Below are 25,983 nucleotides of genomic sequence, written 5' to 3' on the forward strand. Positions count from 1 at the left end.
CTCAAAAGCTAGGCTCAGTTGGGGGTATCGGGGTATCTACTTTTGCAAAGAAATGTGCATGGCATGCAATGTTGTCATTTCTTCCTCTAGGTCAGGGACTGAGTGAAGATAACTGGGTGTGAATAGAGTGTACGTAGTGTTAGAGGCGATGGAGCCTGTCTCTATGTAAAAATCACTTCTTTGCATAGAGAGGGCAGCTCTGTGACCTTGTGGATATGAGGGCCCAGCTTTGCAAGACTTTCTACTTTATTGAGAAGCTGAATATCTTTATTTTTGTGTGTTTTTGTGTATTTTTAAACGTGGTAGCAATTAAAAACGACAACAACACCTGTAGGCAAATAAAAGAATGTCTGTGGCTCACAGTCAGACATCACCCTCCTACCTAGGTCCCCTTTCCACTTCCTATAACTCCTTTTGATCATGGCGTCACCAGCTCTATGGTGCTTATTTTTATAGGATTCTGCCTTCTTCTCTCAACTGTATGTTCTTTAGAGGTTGGGATCTTATTGTATTTGTGTTTGTATCACTGTGTCTGTCCATAGAATGAGATACTCAATAAATATTTGTTGGATGTATAAATAATATTTATGAAAGCATTTTGGAAATGAATATATTTCTAGGTATACTCAGCAATTACAAGTCCAACTTCATTTAATAATCATCTCTCCAAAACAAAAAGCAGGGAGAGGCTAACATTAAGCTATGGAAATCCATAAAAGTGAAAGGTACCAAAACAAATGAAAAGGGAGATAGGTAGACAAGGGGTGAGAGCGAATTCCAAGTCTTCCTCACGTTATTCCTGTGCCTTTGCTGGACTTGAGCTAAAGTCTTTTTAAAAGTCTACATGGTCTAAAATTTCTAAGACTGTCCACACTGGGCTGTGATTGACTGTGTCCCCATGACACTCCTATTCCTGGGCTGTCCATTGAGCTGTTTCCCAAAGTGGCATCAGTAAAGACCTACAGTGCCTCGGCTCTACAAATCTCTGTAGCTCCCTCTCTCTGATGTCAACTCACTGCTATAGCATCATGGCTAATATGGACTTGCTACAAACTCTTCATGGGTTTATGGCTTTCTTTAGTGAAACTGCCTCAACAAGAATAGAGATTAAACATAATTGAGTGACTACTCAGGAAAATTATACATTAAAAAATAGTGTCTGCATGGTTAGAGAAAAAAAATACTGAGTATGTAACACACTAATAATTCTTCAGTTCAATTCAGCACTCATATACACTCTACTGATTGATATGAGGATTCTAGAGTCAAAATTGTTAGAGTTAGTGAAGATGAGAACATACAATCACAAAACAAATAAGGAGAAGTTTTAAAGAACACAGTAGGCACTAAATAAATGTGGAATGAAAGAATCATTGATGTTTGCGTTTAAGCCTGATAGAGATTGCAAGTATTTTATACTTAAGTGCTGTGGGAATTCAGATTTTAATATGAGATTGCAATATAGTGAGCTTAGTCTGGTAAGGCTTCTTATAGCTGTAGATCTGAAAAAATATCATATTTAAAATTGCATTGTTGAACTTATAGGACATTCTGAAAGAGTTAAAATATGGCTAATAATTTCCATGGGGGAAATTTAATTTAAATGAGCACTTGGAAAGAGTGGTTCATTTCACTTATATTACTGGGATTCGACCACATTTTATAGATAGGCCTCTTTGTCTCAATTAGGTATCAATGGTTCAGTAATAATTTAATATTAATATGAAGGTTTTGGAGTTCTCCAACAGGTTACATTGAATATAATTGAGATAATTCTATGAAAGCCCAATAATATTGTCACTCTCCCATGCATCTGTTTTCTTTGATGGAGGAAATGAATGAAGTTACAACTAGAATCAAAGGAGGACATGCAAGGGAGTGCATCTGAAATGTGACTGCCAGCATTTGGGTTTTAAATAGAAGAGACAGAAAATCATTGCATTAGGGCTAGAAATCTTTTCAATGGACTCATATCTAGATGATATTGTATTTTTTCTGCTTTTGTTCATTATTGTACTTCCAGCATTTAATGTAGTCATGTGTAATACATATTTGCTTTTATTTTTGATGGCATTTAGTTAGCCAACCAATTGTTAAACAAAGTCATGTCTCATATATCTGCATAACTTTCAAGATTCATGAATTCAAGATATTTAAAACAAAGCCTTGAATAGAAAATACATTAAAAAGTTTAAAAATTTGCTTTTCCCTCTCCACCCCTCTCCTCTCTTCCCCTTTCTTTCCCTTCTCTTCCCTCAAAGAAAGCACTTGTTAATATCAGGTAACAATTAAAAAACAAGTATTGACAGTTATCAGATAAAGAAAAATAACTCTAAAAACAGTCATAAGAACTATGTATCTATGGTATTTGGAGGCAGTAACTATAGCAAGAAATACTAACAGCAAGGTGTAGGGCTTGAAAGGGTGAGCCATAGTCTTTTGGAAAATTCAGTTTATTGGAACACCTTACGTTTCTTGATAGTATTAGATAAAGCCTAATTGGACTTATTTAGTAACTACTAGATGACCAGCATCTTGCTTGTTATGTTTATGTTTAAGATAGGATGGGATTTGCAGTCTAGGAGAAGAGGCAAAAGAAACACATAGGAAATTATTATAGAATAACATAAAACAATATATAATTAAATACCAGGAGAGGGAACAAATTGAGTGATTCTTCTTGTGTGGAGAATCTGAAGGTCTCTTTCTAAGGAGGTGGAATTAGAGAATGAATATAATTTGGGTTAAAAAAGGGAGCGGGGAGGCAGGATGGCTTCCAGGGAGGTAGGGGAGGCCACAGAAAGACTGGTGGTAAGGTGAACTGTGGCGGCCTGTAGGAGGGTCTTGAGGAATCATGCAAAGTAGGGCAAGATAGATATTATAGTGTAAAATTAGGAAGGCCTAATGGCCTATTTTCCTAATGTTTTTCCATCTTTACTCCAGTATCACTTACTTTGAAGAGAGACTATAGTTGTTGCTTGTTCTAGAGGCCTTTTTAATCTTTAATGATTGAACCCATTACTTTTAAAGAGCAACAGAGAGGATTCCTTTTTCAGTTTGGTGGTACAACATCCAACTTTAGGCTCTCCTTTCTATATTGATATCTAATTTGCAATGATTGAGTATCTTGATTAATAGTATCCTAGTCATGCTACTTGCTTCTCTTTCATTCATATACCACGTCATCTTAAGATCTTTTACCATGGAATTGATATGGTCAGAACCTCTAACCACTGCGGAGATTCTGTTGACTTTCACTGACTTCTCTACCGGCCTTATATTATAGTGGCCATCATGATGCTGTTGTGATTAAAAGCCCAAGCCCTATGCAAAATTGCCCAGGTTTGAAACTGGGCTTTGCCATATATTAGCTGGATGACCCCGGACAAATTATCTAAACTCTCTGACTCCCGATTACCTAATTTTAAATTGAGGATAGCAATAATATCTACCTCAAACAGTTGTTGGAATAAATTAATGCAGATAAAGCACTTAGAATAATTCCTGGCACATGGTATCATATAAGGGTTAATTATTACTCTTGTCTCTAATAGGGATAAAAAAATGTGCACTTAATATTTAGGAAAATTATACCCCCCATGCAAACTCTATATTAACATTTTTTAGATTATCTTACATTTAAGTTGCATTTTAAGTAGTTCTTCAAGTAACAATTTAGCTTTAAAAGGACTTCAAATACCTTTTAACACAATCTCTCCTCTAGTGCCATAGCAAAAGGCCTGGTGTGGAGTAGACTATAGTATCTACTCAACAAATATTTGCTATGTGAATAAATAAAGTTGCAAAATACTAAACATTCAAAAGACATGTAGGTAGTTATTATGATAAATAGAGTTATGCTTCATTATTTAAGAATACAGAGAGGTGAGTTTAAACCCAATGTGGAGAACAGTAAATCTACAAAGGCTTCCTAGAAGCAATGATACTTAACTGAATCTTAATGGACACACAGGAGTTGGCCTCATAAAAAACAAGAAGCTTAAAGGGTCTAGATAGCCCATTTACAATATTGTCTCTGATCAACCTATTCAAAATAGGGCAATTAGCTAATGAGAACCATTTTATTGGTATTTATACCAAACACATATATGAAATTTCACTTTGTCACCTATTATTCTAAGTGGAATCAAATTATTCCAAGTAGATAGATATTCTTAGTGATTCTGGTTGAAAATGTGTATGTTTATGCCTTTTGAAAAATCTGGCTGAAAGAAAAATAATAGCTATCTTTTATTGAGTGATTCCGTGCTGGCCTTGTAATGAGCTCTTTTCAGGAATTGAGTAATCTAAACCTCACAAGAAGAAAGTTCTCTTACTGCCCAAACTGATAAACTTGGTAAGTAGCAGAGCTAGAGCTTGAACTCAAGGTTGCCAAGTGCATGTTCTTAATTATTACATTATGTGAAGTTTTGGATTAACTCCTCACTAAAAATACTGTCTTGTCTTGTTTTCCTTTTATATAATTTGAAGATATATTCAAAGAAATAACTTCATTAATGATATCAATTTAGATTTTATTTCTGGAGACTTTTGTAAACTGTTACATAAAATGTAATTTATAAATTTCCCTTCGACACTACACGGATAAACTCATCACAAGATTTCTTGCTAGTCAGCACTGTTCTCCACTAAAAGTGCTTTCACATCCACATCTTTGCTTTTTCCCCTAGTGAATATAGAAAACTACTTCAATAATGCATATTCCTTTCTATATTCCTTCAACAGAATGTTGCCTATTTAAATCATTAAGATGGATTCCTAGTACAGAATCAGAATTTAAAAAATAAAAACTTCAATTGTAAATACCTGGAATCATAGTCGATGTCTAAATATATTAAGTACATCCAAAAACATATTTACAAATCTAGTATTCATCACATAATGCCTCTCAAGAAAGCAGAGATCTCAAGCAGTTTCATTTTCACACTTCCTTCATAAAAGTATTCGAATGCATGAAGGCCATCTGGCTATGTTACTACCCCCCCTTTGACATTAACTAATGTGGCAATCAGGCTAGTGTCCCACTGTTCCCTGACCACTAGCCAATATCAACCCTCTGAACATTACCCACTTCATGCTTTTTTCAAGTCCTTATCTTTGCATACATTTCTACTGTTGACAACAAGCCATAATGTTGACTACCATTAGGTTTCTACTAATGTTTTCCAGTCATATTCTTCCAAGTCAGAGAATGTAACTGGCTCCACCAGGAAATAAAATAGAGGTCATTGAAGCAGCAGTGACTTCCAAGCTGTTTGCTAAATTTAGCAGCACAATACTTTCCACTCTAATGAAAACTGTGAACTGCAATTTTAGAATGTTGGAACAGGATGGGACTTTAAAGGTCATTGAGTCCAATCCTCTCATTTTTCTGATGGAAGTGTGGAGGCCTAGACGTAGCCAGTAATTTTCTGGAGGCCACAGAGCTTGTTAATTATGAAGATGGAACTCGAACTAAGATCTGCTCAGCCCTGCAGTAATGCTGCCCTCACTACACCACAGATGCTCTGCCTCCTAGGATGAGTTTAAACTAACCAGATCTTATAGCATAAACATAGCTGATATTATTGGTTGTGGCTTACCCTCCATGGCCATTCAACTGTTTCGTGGCTGAATGTGAAATAGCAAAGGTATCTGACTTATAAGTTGCTGAGAGAAATGATTCCATACCAAAACCCTGCCCCCAACTCTAAAAACTTCCTGCTTGATGTTCATCAATAATGAATGGCCCATCCCTGCAATACTCAGAGGGAGCTTACATTGCACTTTTGAGCAGCCGTTTAGTAATGTACAGTGGATAGAGCCTTTCTTTCAAATCCCAGGGCAGTGGGTCCTTCAAGGCTAGCATTGCATTTTCAATTAGCTGCTGAGTGAATGCTTGGCATGTGTATTAGTGAAGAGGCACACAATTAGCGTATTGTTCCTTTCTGTATTGTGCTGAGAGGATCCAAGGGATTGGTGGGGGAACAGGCAAGCCAGGCATCACCGTGGATGTTGAAGAAGGGGGTTACTCAAACCTCGGCATCTTCACTTGCTCGATCTGGAATTACAGCTATTTATTACGAAGCACTCTGTGTGGCTTAGTGGAGTGTGTCTGAGGAAACACATCCCAGACACCACTTAGGGTTAGTCTTTCTGAGCTCTTCACATCTCTGACTAATTATCATCATTACCATGGAGCCCAACAGTCCCAAAAAGATACAGTTTGCCGTGCCTGTATTCCAGAGTCAGATTGCACCTGAAGCAGCAGAGCAGGTATGTGAAATTGCATGGGGAACCATTCCTGTACATAAGGTAATATGAACATGCATTCTGGTTATTAATTGAAAGGTTCTTTACCTTTTGATTTTGCTAACTCTGACTTTCAAGATAATGTAAACAAGAAATAAGTTGGTTTTTACACATACTTGTATTTAAATTGCATTGGGAGAACTATTGTCTAAAATGTAACACTTCATTTGATACAAAATTAGCACCTCTGAGGGGAAAATGGCTCTGTAAGCAATTCAGATATGGATTCATAAATCTGTTCATTTTTGCTCATTAAAATAACAGTTTCAACATTTAGAGCAACTTTTAAAAATTATCAAAATGAGCAACATTTTATTTTATAAAAAATGATTTAGCAATAAAATCATTAAATCCTGCAATAGTTTGAGACTATAGGCCTAATACTTTATTTTCATATGTTTTATTATTGTGGACACAAAACAATGATTATAAGTTTATATAATATATTACAGCTAGGATTTGTAGCTTTTTGTACAGTTTTAAAATCGTTTTGTTCAGACATTACAAACAGTGTTTTAACATTTCCTAGATTCTTTGTCCATGTCTAATATTGGTTTACATCTGTATCACCTTTCATATTCAGATTTACTTAGATTCTTGATGCAATGGCATCTCTTAGAACTGCAACTGTGAGGAGGCAAAAGCAAAGAAATTTATGAGGACATCAACCTAATCCATTCATTTCTTAAAACTTAAATTATTCTTGAATCCTTTTCCAAGTATTTGATATAAAGTCTTAAAAATAATTATTTAATCCGTGACTCATAGTGTTTCAGGATGTTTTGAAATCTGAGGTAGATGCACCTAGACTCAGGCCAGATAAATGTAACCTTGAACATGTGTCTATCCATGCTGAATGGGATGTTGCTTCTATCTTGGACAGGATGTCATTGATAAATTTTATTATCTATCCTACTGACACTTACTTTGGGAATTTACCCATAAATGAATATAATAAACAAATAAAGGATATTATATTCAAGGGATTCTGACAATACTATGCTCCTGTAACTCTTAAAATGAAAAAAAAACTTTAGAGTTTGTAATAAGTTGCATATTCTCATAAGATCCATATTTATTCTTCATTTGTTTATTTGTTCTAAATACTATACTAGAAAATAAAAAAGTTAACAAAATTAATTGAAATTCAAAGCTTATGCTATTGATTTGACTCTGGTACCTGCTAGAAATAGGTTTCCAAGCTCTTCCTTATCCTGTTTAAAAATAAGGGTAATGAATCTTGAAAGCACCACCAATGTTATGAGGCTCCAAGCAAGCCACTAACATTATCAGGTCAACCCTGTACCTTCACTGTAAATTAATTTTCTGTTGTATCATTCAGTTGTATATAATTATTTCTTTTCCGTGGAAATGTAGCTTTTTGGTCAAAGAGGGTGATACTTCTATCAGACAGTTCAATTCTGTGGCTTTCTATTATTTCAAAATAAAATTAGTGAGCACCTTCCATGTGTCCTCCAGAAATTTGCTTTTGCATGTGGGGAAAAGATGAGGGTGAGACAGCTTTGCAAGCTGCAGAGTAACCTGGAGCAGTGTCTAATACTCACTGATATTAGCTGGGCTTTTGTCGTTCACAGATCAGGAAAAGAAGACCTACACCAGCATCACTTGTGATTCTCAATGAGCATAACCCCCCAGGTAAAGAAGCATGATGTGTTTCACACTGATGGAACAGAATGGAATTGTTTAAAGAACATCAAAGTACATGTCATTACTGAAAAGTTTCAATTTAGGATTTCACAGTTAGCAATACTCTAGAAAGCTAATCTATAAAATGGATCGTAAACAGAATCAGAAATAAATATTACAGGAATAATCTCAAGCCACAGCCTGTATTTCCTCTAGAATATCATAAGTGATGATATGCTATGAAATATTTTGCTAGCACTGGCTGTCATATGTTCAGGTGTTTGTATGGAACCTGGATTACTGCTTATTAATGAGGCTGGTGGAAAGCTGTTTAATTAGGTTTCAAAGCTCAAATTACAGCCCTAGAGATGCTTATATCTTTACAGAGTAAGTTTTTTATATGGAAAAGGTTGACATGGGGTGGGCAATGACCCAGCGTTGGCTTCAGCTTTGCTGCTGACGTCATCTCTGAATAATGCAATTGACAAGTAACCAGATCAATTTTCAGCACCGCCTATTTGAGAGCCATTCTGAATGGCTGAATCCATTTGTTGAGGTTTTATTTTCCATTTCCTGTAAAAATGAAAACTGCATTATTACTCCTGATAAAAGACTATGATCTGTAATCCACAAACATTATTTACTTATTGAAGCGGGGTGATTTTTAGTCTCACATTTAAGTGCTGCTTCTGGATATACAAGTAGGATAGGAAAGGTCATGACATTAATTTGCAACCAGGCAGAACTTGGTGTTGGATTTTTTTGCAGGTATAAACAATAATGGGTGGACAAAAGGAGTTTAAACACTGGAAACATAATATGTCTAATAATAGACTGTAGCGAGTGATCTAAGAATACCAGGGTGAAATAGTCCTTGACTTTTTCAGACTCTTTTCTAATTAGAGAAACATATAAAAAGAAAGTAAACTAATAGGCTACTCATCATTTAGCCCAAATCCAAGAAAATTTTCAGGTGATGGAAAATAAGCAAGCTAATTTATTTCTGTTGAAAATGAATAATTATAATTTGATCCTATAACTTTACAGTGTCATTGCATTTAAAATTATTTTCAAATATATTATCTCAATAAATGTTAACTTATATTTGGTTAAATAAGAGGTGCAAATGATATGTAATTATAATTCTAAAATAAATACAAGTATGAAGATAATGAAGTCTTCTCGATTTGGGGGGTAATTTTATAGCAATTTTCCATCACTGCCTTGCTCACGGTAGCAGACATTTCTGTAATGTCCTAAAACTTTCCTCCCTATGCCTGCCTTAAGGTGTACTGCACAACTTGATTTCCAGGTGTTCTATCTCCTGGAGAGCAGTTTTCAGAGGTCTATAGGCATCATTGCTGTTTGAACATAGTGAAGTCATGTAAGTGACCTTCATCCTCTCATTTGAACTCCCAAAATAGCAGCTACATTCTCTTGAGTGCCAAATATGTGACATTTGGATGAGGAAAGTGTGTATCAGAGAGGTGAAGTGATTTTTGTGGCTATTCCACTAGAAGTGACGGATTCCAGAGACAAATGCAGGTAATTCTGATACTGAAGCCCATACATTTCCACTGGCACTGGCTTTGAAAATATCAGTTTGCACTACATGGTGAAGGCTTTATAATGTGACTAGTCATTCAGGCCCTATAAACAAGCAAATCCAAACAAAGTAAATCCATTTTCTGGACCACTTATCTTAGTAGATTAAGGAATTGTACTTAAATATCCCTGGGAATGAGATTCAGTTTTTCTCTAGAAACCTTTTTTTTTGTCAGATCTCCCAATTACTAGATGGCATTGTCCCTTTTCTCTAATTGACCTCATACTTCTCTTTGTTTTTTAAGCACCACTGGAGACAAATTAGATGCAAATAGCATCTCACAGAGAACTACTTTATTTTAGTACATCACCTGCCTGCATCTTCATCCCCCTTTATGGAAACTAGAATAGTCTACAAAGAATTAATCAGCTTTTGGCTGTGTATAGGACTTGGATAAGTGTGCGTGGCAACTAGAGATTTTGGACTAGTGATGGATTTTTGTAGTAAAACCCTTAAAAGCTTATAGTTTTCCCAGTAAAAATGATCTAGCACCAAGCTTACTGGGGAAATAACTCTAAAGATAAAACAACAACAATAACAACAAAGAAACAAACAGCAAAAAAAGAACACTAAACCAAATCAAACTTGGATACTGGTCTTAACTAGCCATGTGATGTGATCTTGGGAAAGGGATATCTCCAAGCTTTCTTTTCTTTCTTTTTTTTTTTTTGAGACGGAGTCTCGCTCTTTCGCCCAGGCTGGAGGGCAGTGGTGCGATCTCAGCTCACTGCAAGCTCCGCCTCCCGGGTTCACGCCATTCTCCTGCCTCAGCCTCCTGAGCAGCTGGGACTACAGGCTCCCGCCACCCCGCCCGGCTAATTTTTTTGTATTTTTTTTTTTAGTAGAGATGGGGTTTCACCGTGTTAGCCGGATGGTCTCGATCTCCTGACCTCGCGATCCGCCCGCCTCGGCCTCCCAAAGGGCTGGGATTACAGGCCTGAGCCACAGCGCCCGGCCTCCAAGCTTTATTTTCTCATCTATAAAATAGGGATCATAGTGTTCTTTCTTTCAACCTCACAGGGTTGTAGTAATGATCAAAAGAGTTACCATGAACATGACTTAAAAATTGCAAAGTGCAACAAAGATTAGGTATCATTAACTGATGTGTTCGGGAATACAATATTTGCATGTGATATTTAAGAACAAAGATATAACAAGAAAAACAGAATTTTCATAATCTCATCTGTTCTAAATATTTCTGCGCGATCCAACAGTTTCTTTTCCACACATTATTTGAACACTCTCTATCAAACAACAAAACAAATAAGAGTAACAACGAAAACACTCATAAGTGTTAAATGACCATTTTTAAGCAAGTGTTTCTCCTGTCCCCCAAAAGCAATATGTTGTTTGAAAAACAAAAGCTGGGTGCAGCTTTAAATCCTGGTAAAACTAAACAAATCTCTTCAATTCACTGAAATTGGCCAGGGAATAATTGGCTGTTCTTGGACTCACCTGTCATTAATGCTGTTTAAAATTCAAAACCCTGCAAATCTTTCTTTACTGTCAATTAATAAAGCAAAGAAAATTAAATTCTTCGTTATAGAAACATAAGTAATAAAACATTCCAATTCATATGACAAGATCAGTGTACTGCAATCACTGTTAAATGGATTAGACATAGCTTGCTTTTTTTTTTTAACCTTTTGAAGTGTTTGCAGGAAGAGTAAATTATAGGAGTATTTGAAAGAATGATTATATATATTCTGTTTATATTTTGTAGAGGAAAAATAGAAAGATATTTCAAGATGTATATTCAGATTTTTTGTTTGCTAGTTCATCTATGCTGGTCTAAACACATAGATGAGATAGGCACCTGATTAGTTGTATTCTAGGGGCAGCATAATGTCCCATCAGTCCCTTTCTGACAAATAACCTAGAACTCTCAGCAGTAGAAGCACTATGTAAACAGATACTTAATCTGTTAAGGAACTATCACCCTCTGGCATGGGTTAGTAAATCAGTTTAACTCAAAATAGTGGGAGATGAAACTAAAATTTTTAAATTGAAGGCATGAGTCTGGGAAAGTTTAGTAACAAAGGTGTGTCTTTAGGGTAGAAAAAGCAGAAACAATGTATTTGCTCCTAGGAATAACTCTCAACAGTCAGGTGGCAGCAAAAAGATACTGAAAAACTGAGATAGGGGAAGTAGGGAATCGCCAAAGATCCCTATATTTCGTCTTTTTCAAATGTTTTCTGGGGCTACCAACATGAGTGACCTGTGTAGCAAACTGCCTCTCTGTATTTTCAGTTCCTCTTCTGATTAAGGGCCTCTTTATGATAAGCTCTCTGAAGCTACACAGGAGAGCATTATTATCTATTCTTATACTGTGTGCTGTTTGCTTTTACTTTTGTATAATCTGTAGTGAACTGGTTTGGTTCCTATATTTTTTTTTTTATCTAGAGAGCTGCTTATGTGTAAATCCTCTCTATAGGGAAATAGATGGCAAAGATACTTTCTGTAATTTATTCCATCACATCTATAGATATTTTAAGTCTACTTAAAAACAAGTAATGTCTTAAGTAGACTTATGAAAAGACTGTATATTTGGCTACCAGCGTTTGAAATCTAGAGTTGGAAAATAATTTCAGAAAATACCTACTTTAACCACACATCTTCATGACAGACATACATAAACCAACCCAAGTCCCTGAGACTCGCTCCATTTTATATACCTCAGAGAAGAATCCATAATTAACCGGGGTTTTCAACTCCAGCTCTGATAATTTCAGATGTTAGAAAATGATTTCTTATACCAAACTTAAATATAAATTCCCCACTTTATTCTAAAATAACTTCATTTGTTCTCTGCAATAAAAAGTCATTTTCTCACCTTTTAAAAAATATGAATGAATGATTATTTTCTTTTATTCTAAATCTCCCTAAGGGCTTTAATAAACTCTATCCGAATTCTCCCTATTGCTCTGCCTTTGAAGCCCAGAGCTGGACACAGTCTTCCAGTAAAAAGCCAGCCTAGACCAGGTCTTCTGAATATTAAAGTTTGTGGCATCCATTGTTTTCCATTTACCATTAAGCAGAGACAATATGGTTACAGTTATATTTAATGGACCTGATGCCTATTAAACATGAGTGAGCTGTATGAGGCCTGGAGATAAGTGCAGATTTGGGTAAGTACCCAGGAGTTTTGACGTCATTTAAAAGCTCACTGTACATCTAAAAAGTGGAATCCGAAACATAAGGTAAAATAGTTTTTTGAGTATATTTATTGAACTTCCTATCACAGCCAAATTTTGGGGAAATCAACTTTATCTTTGACCCTTTTAGTGTCAAATATCCTTTGAAATCAAGAATAAAAACAAAAGTTGTTCTCACATGCCTCAGGTTCCCAAAAGTTAGTTAATAGGAGACATAAGAGATATATGATACTAAATATAATACTATCTCCTTTCAAATTTGATAGCAGGCCTGGTCATTAGAGAGAACTGAGATGTGCAATTGCTTTGGCTATTCATTTCCAGAAACGAAAAAGAAGCCACAGTTTATACTGTATGTAGCATATTACTTTCTAAATGAGGCATACGTTTCAGGATTCTGAAACTAAGTTAAAAAAACAGATTTTGAAGAGCTGAGACACTGGATGATAGCTAGAAAATAATGCTGGACTAAGATTGAATTGTTCAAAACGCAAGGGGGCTCCAGAAATTTCTGGTGATTATTTTTTAATCCAAAAATAACAGGAAGTTTTTCAGGGTCAACAAAATGAAAGTAGAAATTTATTTCCAGTATTAGGGCATCACATGCACAAAATCTCTTTTCATGGAGACCCTCTCTTTTGCAAAATGAATGATTGTGTTGTCAAGAGAAAATTGGGCTCCAGGGACCATACTGAGAAGTTTCTGGGGACTCTTAAAGATGAGTAAGACATTATCAGGCCCAGATCTTGAGGTACCAGCCACCTCCAGGGACCTCCAATTAAATGTATTCAAATAAACGCTATACTGGCCCATTGTCCACATACTTATGTTGCATTTTAAATGGTCTCATTTGAATGTGGTTGTAATTCATTTGAATCCACAATCCTTGCTGATTGCTCAGCGATTATTTTGCCTTGTCTGTATTAATGACAATGTAATACAAAAAAATGGTCCAGTGTTTGAAGATCATTGAAGTGTTAGCTAGTATTAATTTTTAAGAAATTGTAAAAAAGCCTATTTATTTCCCTCAGCACTTATTTTTATGAGTTATTGAATGCTGAATGATTTTTTTAAAAGTTACACATGTGGCTTTCAGTGATTCATGTACTGTACAATTAATTGACTTATTTTCCCTTAACTCTTCAGTATGTGCAGCCAAATAGCCCAATCAGTTGGAATAATTGTGAGCCAAAGATGAGGTTCCAGTTCTTGATAGTGACAAGGCTTGCTACATTGTAAGTTTTCAAAGTAACTTGTCCAATCTTCAAATTAAATGAAAAAAAAAATGAAAGGGACCTGCATTTCTTATTCAAAGATGGCCCAGCTTTTTTCTAATCCAGATGATGTTAGTCATTGGCAAATAGTTTTCCCAAAAAACAGTAGTAGTGCGTAAGAAAAAAAAAAAAAAAGATCTATAGTACCCCCTAATTCATCAGGAGAGGCATATACAATTGTGGAAGTATTATGTATCCTATATTGTAGTGTTGGTTTAACTGAGCATGCCCTGTTTGCCAATATAATTTTCATGGAATATGAGTTCTTAAGATTTTTTTAAAATAAGCATGCTACTAATGCTTAGGTTTTTCATAAGGTTATGAAAAACATTATTGCAAATAATTGACATATTTGTGGCCAATTTGTGTTTGACCAAAAATGAAATTCATATTCCAACAGTATGTAGAAAGAAAAAAAATTTAAGGATTGAGTATAAAAATCTTTTAGAGATATCTATCAAATACTCTTGTTGCTCAATTTTCATTCCACTCCATTTTTATTCACTTCTTTTCATACATCATCTCTGTTCTATATTCTGGCTAACCTTTCTTTATTTATTGAAGCAGTTCTCTCATGCTGACTTTTAAGACTTAGTCTAGACTGACTCACTTGCATAAATCAGTCTCTGTCTTTTTCACGAATTTCTCTTATTTAAATAAACTTCAGCACAAGACTCACTTAAATTGCAAAAGATTTCCCTGAATAATCTGACCCATTGTCTGGTCATGTTAGTCTAATATTCTTCTCTTAGTTTCTACTCTTAAAGCTGTTTATTGGTTTATACATTCAATTCGATTTATTGAGTCCTTATTCTAAATCCTCTGGGAACATGTGGTCTAGGTAACAGAAAATATTATGTCTGGATGTACCATGATACAACTGTAATAACAGAAATCCCTGTTGCTGAAACCACAGTAAAGCTAATTCTGGCCAAGGCATAGAGGCACTTATTTATTATGCTTCCTAGTCTATGAAGCATTTGCATGACTAATTTTGATCTCTGGGCTTTAAGCTATTAAGGATTGAGGTCAGAGCTAAAATTTTACTGTTTATTCCAACTTACTAGTAGAGTAGATGTTAAATGCCTGTGAACGATTCAAAGTCAATCCTTCAAACTTTTTTTGGCACCAGCTCTGGTTAAAGCACAATGTTACTCTTCTAGGGGATAAAACAGGTAAATTAATTATCAACGCTACCCACATGGAGAAACTTATCTCAGACATATTTACAATCTGACATATGCATTTTTGTAGTAAAACCAATAGTATATGCCAAAAATACAAAATATATTTCATTCAGTAAAGAAGTGTCTATCACAGGATTTTTAAAGATTAGATTAAAATGTTGTACAGTACACAGACTAGATGCCTGATAAATGACAATGATTACTTTGGGGAGGCAGATATGTAATACTTAAGAGTAGAGGCTTTGGAATCACTCAGGTCTGGATATCAATCTTAGATGGCTGTTTACTGCCTGAGTTTCCTCAGAAAAATAGCGCATCCTCCTAAGACCCAAGAAGCCACATGAGGTAGTTGGGCTCATGCGTCATCAAAATACATGTGTTTTCCCACACCACTAAATATAGAATACATTAATTTCAAAGAACTCTAGTCTGAGTCCATTGAATAAATAGGTGTCTGCATAGTAATAGACACAGATGACATCATTGTCAGTTGTTCTGGGTAGCTTAACAGTTGTTCAGTTTCAAATTTGATAGAAAAAATTACTAACAGTTCTTTCTAATTGCTTCTAGTTGATAGTCATATTCCACAAGACCGCAAATTAGTGGACCTCTAACAATAAATCTAGCTAAGCTGTGTGCTTGATGGAAAAAGATTACTTCTAAATTTCTTCCTTTTTTTTTTTTTTTTTTTTTGGAATTATTCAGGAGCAAGCCCTGGAGCCTTGGGATTTTTCTGTCTTTTCTCTCATCATTTTCTAGGCATCACTTCCACTAAGTAGTGATCTGACACAGTTTCCACAATTCCAGACACAATTCCAGACAGAATTTACCAGGGGCTTAAGCAGAAATGCCCCGGGACCTGGGCAGGTGACATAGATGAGAGCCTGGGCCCTAAGAAGGACAGTAGGCCGTGGTGGGGTCTGTAGTCTACTTGGAGAACACAAGCTCCATCCAAGGCTTTCAAATTAAACAGATAAAACTGCAAAGGACATTGAGAAAGCACTATAACAGGTTGGAACACCTAAGTGGTAAGATTTTAGAGATACTGGAAAGTATCTCCCTAAATTAGTTTCCATACTACCTGAAATCTTACCTTTTGCAGTTGTTGCTATAACTTCTAAAACACAAGTACTCTGAAGATATAACACGTTGTCCTTGACACCTTAGAAAAATTGCCTACCTGGAGCTCAGGAAGGACCTGTGAAAGCCAGAGGTGGAGGGAAAGGCATGTCCTAAAACAAATGTCCCAGCTGTGACAATCAGGGGGCTCAGAATTCACCTTCTCCCTCCCAGTCTGTGTGCGGTCTCTGCCCTCTCCATACTCATTTGAGTCCCTTCAGATCTTCCCTAATACTTCAGGGGTTCCCAGCACATGTTGGAAAATGTTACACCTATATCTGTGAGTCTTCTCTGGGCTTGGGTAGAATATTATCTTTGTGACTTTACTTCATTTAGAATAATTTGATATAGTAAAAATTAGTGTTTAACAAAGCCATTTGTGAAATAAGTTGCCAAAATCCACATCATGAAAGACATATATTGACAATCTGATTAGAACACAATTACAATTTGACCTTGGTAATAATGCTGAGGAAAAAAAGGACTGTGCAAACTAAAAAGCTAGAGAATTTATAATCTTTCATGTTTTTTTATTCTCTGGGAGCAATTTTCCATCATTACAGAAAACAATTTTCAGAATTACACTCTTTACATATAAATACATATTGACTTGCTTGTGAAAATAGAACTGGATGCACAACATAGAAGAATGAGAAGTTATTTCGGAATCCAATTTTTAGAATACTTTGCCTCAATGATGCAATATCATTTTATGCTTTTTCCCCTGTCTGATGATAAATAACAGAATATTAGAAGACATATACACAGCCGGGCGCGGTGGCTCACGCCTGTAATCCCAGCACTTTGGGAGGCCGAGGCGGGCGGATCACGAGGTCAGGAGATCGAGACCATCCTGGCTAACATGGTGAAACCCCGTCTTTACTAGAAATACAAAACATTAGCTGGGCGCGGTGGCGGGCGCCTGTTGTCCCAGCTACTCCGGAGGCTGAGGCAGGAGAATGGCGTGAACCTGGGAGGCGGAGCTTGCAGTGAATTGAAATTGCGCCACTGCACTCCAGCCTGGGTGACAGAGCAAGACTCTGTCTCAAAAAAAAAAAAAAAAAAAAGAACACATATACACAAATATTTACATGCATGAACACACGTACACATGATGCACACAGAGGTAGATATCCAACTGTATGTAAAAAAAAAGACCCCACGTGGACTACTTAACCAAGTAATAAATCCATATCCACTAAGTAACCTGACTTACAAAAGAGGCCTGAACCTGCCAAAGTGTCTTGAAAAGCTTTGAAAATTCAGGTTTTAAATGGAATAAGCTAATAATAATTTTTTTGTTTCTAACATCTTGAATTAAAAACCAATAGATTAAAAGCAAATTGTAGTATTTTAAAATCCAACCTTGAATAGAAAACATTGAAATTATTGGCATGGATTCAAGTAATGAGATTGATTAAATTATTTTTTAAAAAGTAAAAAGAGTATTTTAAAGAATAAATTGCATGTATTGAATATTAACAATACTTTAAGATTATATTCTCATTTGAGTAGGTTTCATATGCCCATTTTCATGATTTACGGACAGAAGTATTATAATTAGATGTAGAAATTGAGCTCCTCCAGCTACCACCTGAAAGTCAATGTCTAACTAAAATGCATCATCCATATTTGAAGACAACTTTTCAACTATTGACTTCAGCATTACAGTTAATTTTATCCCCATTCTTCTAATCACTAAACCACACAACGTTAGGATCATCTCTGGCTCCTCTATCTCTCCTTCATGTCTTAAATATAGCAATGTTTTTTCTGTTAACTCCATTCTATAGGTTGAATCTGCCCTATGTGTTTTTATTGTTTCTGCTGTGTCTGTGACACATATTGCTTTATTCTGAACTCACACAGTAACTTTCAAACTAGTTTTCTTTGACTTTGACACTGGGAGGCCATTTTGTGTAGGACTAAGAGCCTAACCTTAGAATCAGTGAACACGGGTTTCATTCGTGGCATGAGTAAATGTCTGAGTCTTAGTTTCCTCCTCCAGGAAGCAGGGATCCTGGTAACACTGGCATTGATTGTGTTGCTGGAATCAAGTGAGATCATGCATGCAACACTATTGATGCTAGGCTCGGTCTTTGCCCATTCTGGTTTGTGTGAGAGGCTTTTGGCAGACATAATTATATGATATGTGATTGACTATGGCAGCTTTACTTTCATAATTGATTTGTCATAAGCTCTAATTTGTATCCTGTGATTTATCTGCCCTAGCTTGTAATTAGTTGAGATAAGGCACCTGGAGTCTTCTCATGAATAGCTCATCTATTTCATCATAATATACACATCATTCTCATTCCTTCTTTTGAATAAGTCAGCCATTATAGAATCTTATTACACAAATTGTTGACAACTGCACTAAAGCTGAGGCTTGATTAAAAGGAAATGAACAGAAGAAAGGGAGATGATTGTTAGATTATGGTTAATGTTACCACTTAACTTCCTCCTTTATTTTTGTGGAGGGCTCATAAAGCAGAACACAGGAACCTTGTTTATTTGCCATAGAGAACTTCCTATTTAAAATAATTTTTCAAAATGCGTAAAGATTTCCGATCAACTAGGAACAGGCTTAAGCTGGATTTGCTTCCCAAAACACTTTTAAGAATATCCACTCTTTCTTCGTGAATTTTAAGCACTTCTCACCTGCCTCTAATGGTTAAAAGGTTTTCAAGAAAGAATGCCAGAGACCCACTCACCATCACATTTCAGTGAAGCAAAACAGCATGAATGATTGGACTAAAACGGATCATCTCAATTTCTACCACAGGTCATTTTACTTGGTGAATAGCCCAGAGTTCCTGCTTCACTTAGCCAATAAAGGACAATTTTTTACTTAAGGGTCTGGAGATGTCTGCAAATATTTTCACACATTCTAGATCTACAGTACACAGCCATCATTGGAATCAAGACAAACACCAGCTGTACTTTTCATTTAGACAGTTACAGAATAAGCAACATATTCAAAATATATTTTGAAACATGTTTAGGACACAAAAGAGAAAAAATGCCTCTAAGCAACAAGTGAAATAATTTAAAAAGAAAAACATACCAACTCAAAAGCAAATTTAAAGGGGGTTACAGAAATGTATCTTACTTTTGGTAGATTTACAGTTTGCAAATCCATTTGTTCTATAATACATGTCCTTACAAACTCTATCAAATGAATATTTTAAACTCCATTTTACAGAGAGAGGGTGATGGGTGAGCTGTTCAAGGTCAAAAGAGCTATTTCAGTAGGTAGGTCTGTAATGTACACATAGATTGTGTAACCAAGGTCAATGTACTTCCTACTACATTAATAACATCTTTATTTCTGTAAATAAGCAACACAGCACTGTTTCTATTTTATTTGTCTTTTTCATGGAATAAAATATAAGCAAGCTCCTCTTTGTAGCTTGGCCATGTGAGATTCTGTTTGATATAATATATCCCAATATGTATTTCATCTTTATTCCAAAATAAGTTGGTTTTGAAGTGGTAATTCTATACTTTTTTCTTTCTCTTCTTTTGTATTTATTAGTTAAGAAGACTGCTTTAGCATTGCTTATACTAGATATTTTATTCTATACGCTAAAAACCAAAAAAAAAAGATAACCAAATAGAAAAAAGTAAATATCATCCATTATTCCCTCTTAGAGATGAACCCCGTTATTTATTCATCTCTGTGTTTGCTTACCTATATATATCCATTTATTTTAAGAAATCATTATCTTGACTTAAATCATCATTAGTTGTGAGGCTGAGGGACATCTGGATTCTAGTTAACTCAAAACATGACCGATTTGTGCACATACAGTCATCTTCCCTTCCCTTCCATTTTAGTTCTTCTTGTCCTGTGAGACTCAGATCAAATCCCACTTCCTTCATGAAACCTTTTTGGACCACTCCAGCTGGAAGGTTTTGCACGAGTAAACATAATATGTCATGACACCAAACCAGGCTTGTTCTGCCAGCTAGCAGTAAGTCAGTCATTGTGATGGTGGCCTTTGCAAAACAGAAAAGATTTTATTCACAAAGCTGCTGGGAGAGTAAATGAGAGAACAAATCTCAAACCCACCTCCCTGAAATCAGGGCTTGGTAGTACTTATGGGATAGAAACGGGGTTGGTCTAAAGTGTGGGGAAAGGTGATTGTTGGGTAGGAAAGGTGAGATAATCAGGATTCTGTCCAAGTGTAATCAATCTACATGGCTCTTCATAGGATGCATGTTCCAAAAATAGTGGCATTAGCATGATCTGAGGGTGGAGTTTTTGGCCTCCTGACATCAAAAGGTCACATTTTGGGCAACCAGGCAGGCCAAGTTGGAGGATCAGTAATCTCAACTAATTGGAATTGGACAAGAGTTTGCCCCCTTGCTCCTGAAAAACAACTTTTAGCAACAGTTACCATAGAGACATACACATTAGAGATATTATCTATAAGGAAGCTAATGAAAGTTTAGTTATGTATTATTTGGTTATGTGACTTTTAGCTATCTAGGTTTTAAGACCAACTAGAAGTAAGCCATTAAAGGTGAACAAGGCAGGTTAAGCTTGGTGGGCTTAATCAGGTTAGTCCTCGGTTTCAGTGATTGGATCCATTAATACATTTGCTCCAATCGATTGCTCAATGCCTTTCTGTCACCTGATAATGCCCTGAAGGAATAGATCTTGGAATTAATAAAATTTAATGTGGATGGAAAGAAGAAAGGTCCATGTATATGAGGCCTTATAATTCCTCTCTGGATAGGATGGCTGCAAATAAGGCTCTGAGGATGGAGCAACCCTCACTGTGGAAGGAAAATAGAGGTCATTAAAACTAACCTGAGTGTTCCATGAGGTTTATTCTTGTCCTCCCAGTTCACAGATACCTACACTTGCTGATGCATAACCCATTGGATTATTATGAGCTCCTACATAAAATATTTATGGGCATAATTTAAAGTGGCCTTTGAAGCACAAAACACAGGCTGACCAAAGTTTTGGAATCATCTCAACAAGAATGAATTTTAGTAGTAGAAGACTTGAGCTGGTTGTTTCACTGTTTTAGTGTAGACATGCTTTGAGGTAGGCATCACAGGTAATTAGTGACTGCAGATGCATAGACAATTTTGCATAATAATGATTTTGGGACTTCTGGAGTTTTAGAGGACAATTGAAAGACTGAGCGTGTTTTGTTTAATGACCAATTTTATTCTTTTGCTGTCTTTAAATTATTCACATCTGATTTTAAAGTGTCAATAAAATGGTAATGCTGGAAAACTGAATACACAATCAATTTGGCTGCTTTCTTCTAAGAATATAGGAGCTCAAGAGTCCAATTCAATGCCATCAAATAGTAACCATCTCTGTCCTACTGGATGGTCATATACTTTCCTTCTATGTGAACTTGGTATGTGCCCAGATAAATAGGGGCTAGGTTTTATTTTCATTTCCTTTGAGTTGTAAAATAAACATTTTACAACTTAAATTATTTCCTTTGTTAGCAATAAACTATCAGGGAATAGTTAGCAACCCTACAGTCAGTACTGAAAATCAAACAGTTCATTACATATTAAATGCATTTAAAATTATACAACTTCACTCCAAAATCCATTTGATGTGTTTTCTGGTAAGATTTCTATGTAAGCAGAACTTAATGATTGTACGAGAAATCATTTTAGAGTGGACTTTGTACTATATCCTTCCTTTCCCTCACCTTATACACAAGGAATCTATAGAAACAACTTATTTTTACCCTACTGAATTATTTGCAGTCATATATGTATAGCTTCACATTACAACATTCCAGCTGCTATATTATTTTCTGACTGAGTCAGATAAGATTATGTTCTATGTATTTCTGTTATCTGGGTGCTTATTAACATGCGTATCATTGTGGACATATTGCTGTTATATTGTATAACAATGAGCTTATAGCAGGCACAAGCTCCCTTTCCTTATTTCCAGCTTAGAATGTTGATATTCTTCTTAGCATTTTTTCCTGACATACTACAACCCACTTTCCATCAAGGTATTTTTTTTTTCTTTTCAGTATTAAAATTTTTCTGTGTAGTAGCTAGAGTTTGCAATTGTCTCATTGTTTTTAGAACTATAGGTCTACCTTTCACTCCAGTAAAAAATCTGAAAAACTTTAGTATGAAATTCCTTATGAGAAAATAACTTTTTAAGATATGATATAAACTTGAAACTGACATAAAATAAATTGAGAAGGAATAAAAAACGATTACGTGCTCCAAATTTTATACTCTAAGAAATATATGTAAACTGAAACAAAATAATACCAAACAATAACAACAAAAACAAACCTTTGTTTCCACAGAAGTTATTGGATTTATATTTTTATTAATAAAAATTATTATGTAATAATGAGCAAGATTCCTTGGGCTTAAAGTAGAATATTTGAATCCCAGCTCTTTATTAATAATCTTGGTTAAATGTCTGATAAAGAAAAGAATGGCTAAGACTAATGCTCCAAAATGATATTTCAAAGAACTGAAAAACAAAATATTAGAGGATTTTCATGACATTGTTTATTAATATGCTTCATGATCTGGACTGATTTACATGCTTTAAAATCTCCAAATTTAAATATTCTAATACCCTCATGAAATCCCATCAAACATTTGAGAGCAGAAAGATATATTTGAAATTTGTGTTTATAAGATCACCCCCTAGTATCTGTACATAGTCATTCTCACCTTCGTCTTCCATAACTGGTAGAATCATACCACCAAGAGTGATGCCATAAAACCCCCCCCAAAACCCTGAAATCCCCCAGAACTGTCATCAACTATTATATTGGGAGAAAATTGACCCGTATTCTTTCCCATAGTCAAGCAAACCACAGGGAGTTTCCTTCAGCAATGGAGGTTAACAACATTCTGCCAAACTATCAACATATAGGGGAAATGGGCCCACTGAATTACAAAGGAGTCACATAAATTGTCAATTTTTAAACTACTGTGATAAAGATATTTGCAATTTGTGCTTACATTTGAGATCTGCTCTGCATAATCTTGCCTCATCTTTTCCAAACAGTAGTCTTGTATTTCACTACCTTTGCTCACCCATTGCTCCTACAACTATAACACTTAGATTTCTTAGTCTGAAGAAATACAAAACCTGTAAATCTACTTTGCTTTATTCTTAGGCCTGGACCTGCATCTCTGGCCAGACTGGCTAATTGTCTTCTAACCATTTCTACCTTAAACCTTTGATAGAATTTTTTTTCTACTTAGAATGCCTTCACCAGTACCCTATTTTACTAAATACTTGCATTTTTTAAGATACTCAGATTCCATTTTATTTCATTTTTGGACATGGACATACAAGAAATATGTTTTCTTGCAGCTCAGAGCTGAAAAAATATCACTAAGTAGAGTACAGTTAGGTAGCAGTTTATATCTCTGAATTTCCTACATTCTACCAAAAGTGGACATAAATCAGTCTTGTAGCATCTCCAAGCTAATAAACTCAATAGTCAGCCTCTATGATTTTTGTTGGATGTGTGTGTGTGTGTGTGTGTGTGTGTGTGTGTGTGTAGTGTGTGTGTATGTAAAATGGACACTACCATTTGGACTTTGCACAAATTTAATTATTAAAAAAAAGGAATGCTCAATAGCCTCCCAAGCTCCCACTAAAACCATCCCCTTTTCATTAACTTTGAAATAGATTGTTTCATAAACAAATCAGGTACACAGTAAAATTGATAAAAGCTTGAGTAGGAACACATAGCCCAGTTTTGATCTCAGCTCTATGCTGGATTACTTTCTCCAGGAATTTCAACTGATGATTAGTCAGATTCCACTTGACCATTTCCAGTGGTTAGGATTTTGGCTGGTTTTGAAACATCACGGCTCTGACTGGAGAGCTCTAATTGTTAGAAAGTCATGCCATATACCTAGTTAAAATATCTTTCCTGAAGCTTTCTTCTGTTAGTCTTGGTCAATTCTTTCAAAAGATCTCAGAAAAAGTATAATACTTCTTCCAGTTGAACACCCTTCCTGTGTTTAGGGGCAGACATCTCATTTGCTCTCAGTTCTGTCTTATCTAAAATTTGCAGGTATGTTTAACTTTACAATTATGAAATATTTTTAGATGTCTCATTATTCTACTCCCTAGCAATACACAGATTTTCAGTATAGCACCAACATTTCATTCATTTAACAGATAGTTACTGAGGCCAGGTATGTGCTGAGTTGAGGATTCACAATGAAAGGTGATGGAGTTTGTGATGGCAGAAATATAGGATGGTTTAAAAGCACACAGTAGGAACACATAGCCCAGTCAATGATAGGGAGGGTAAGGAAGAGTATGCTGAAATCTTAGGGTGAAGGCAGGGAAGACTATCCAAGACACAAAGAAAAGTAGAGGCAAAAGCCCAGAAACATGACAAGGCATTAGAGATTCAATGCTATGAATGGAGCCTGTTATGTGTGGCATGGCGTGCCATTAGGTGGAGGGTGGAGATTTGGCAGGTGCCATGTTGGCAGGCATTGTAAACATCTCAAAAGAGTTAGGATTAGGAACCACGAGATGGTTTTCAGCAGGAGGGCTCACCAGCAGGAGGGCTCACATGCTCATTTTTTATTTTAAGAAGGTCCCTGTGGCTGCAGATAAAGAAACCTGAGTGCATAGAGATTTAGTGAACTTAATGATTTATTGGATGGCAAAATTGGAGGTGGTGATAAGAAAGAGTACTGGAGTACTGAATTAAAGCTATAGATGCTGGGGCCTTTTCTAACAAGACAGAAGCCATTTGGGAGAGTGGGGATGGTAATGAATTCAGAATGGAACCCATTACTCTAGACATGGTAGATAAAATAGCCCTCATTCTAATCTCATATGAAATATTCATAACATTCCTGGAAGTAATGGCTCAATAATGGAGCTGCTAGTATTATAAACTAATTTACTAGATGTTTTTAGAGTAAGCACAATGTGCTTATTAAAAACAGAAATGTTTACCTAGTAATTATTACTTCGATAACGTTGGCAATATATATACTATAGGCTCAATATAACTATCTTAAAAACAATTACTGCTCTTAATCATTAAAATAAATTCAATTAGACATGTACATCATTAGCTAAGCAATTTAGATTAGTTACTCACATCTACTGATCTGCTGAGCAGTCACTGACATGCTGCCAGAAAATCTATGGGATATTATCTCTGCTCTGACAACTGCTCCACATATAGGTGTTCTAAGGAATAGCTAATCTGAAAATGTATAGCCTCAGTTCAATATATCCATTCATATTCAAAGTCTAATGGGAGCAACATTTTTCATTCTTCTTTGATGAGTTTTATATCTTTCATTTTCAATTTTTAGGAAAGTGAGCATGTGTGACTGAACAAGTTATCTAAATATGGTTTTGGAATTTTGAAGATTTGTAAGTGAGAAGTAGCAAATTGTTTCTATCTGTAACTAGGGGCATCTGTTATATACAACATAAACACATATTTTGCATCATTTGTGTTATTTATACAATTATTTTCACGTCTCAAATATGAGCTTACTACACTAACCATTTTCTTATTCTCTTCAGTGCCGATCTTAGAAAAATTATATTGCTTGCCAGGTAGTGTGGTATAACAGAAGAGGTTAACGTTGGAACGAAAAAGACCTAGGTTTGAATGTCATTTACTAGGTCTGTCACTTTAAGCAAGCTACCCAATCTT

The 25,983-nt window shown here is 35.6% G+C and overlaps 1 protein-coding gene across 2 annotated transcripts in view; it reads left to right on the top strand.

The window, feature by feature from the left end:
* PPP1R1C (protein phosphatase 1 regulatory inhibitor subunit 1C) overlaps nt 1–25,983 on the top strand; it is a 145,135-nt gene that overhangs the window by 2,073 nt on the left and 117,079 nt on the right. Inside the window, exons 1-2 of one of the 2 annotated variants that reach the window (XM_003823533.4) lie at nt 3,949–6,276; nt 7,908–7,968. In XM_003823533.4, coding sequence (XP_003823581.1) covers nt 6,196–6,276; nt 7,908–7,968 — 142 coding nt within the window. In that variant the 5' untranslated portion in view covers nt 3,949–6,195. Of the gene's footprint in view, nt 1–3,948; nt 6,277–7,907; nt 7,969–25,983 lie in introns of those variants that run through there. The other variant, XM_063595230.1, reaches the window with a different exon arrangement.

Source organism: Pan paniscus, chromosome 13 (assembly GCF_029289425.2).
Source record: "Pan paniscus chromosome 13, NHGRI_mPanPan1-v2.0_pri, whole genome shotgun sequence".
NCBI lineage: Eukaryota > Metazoa > Chordata > Mammalia > Primates > Hominidae > Pan > Pan paniscus.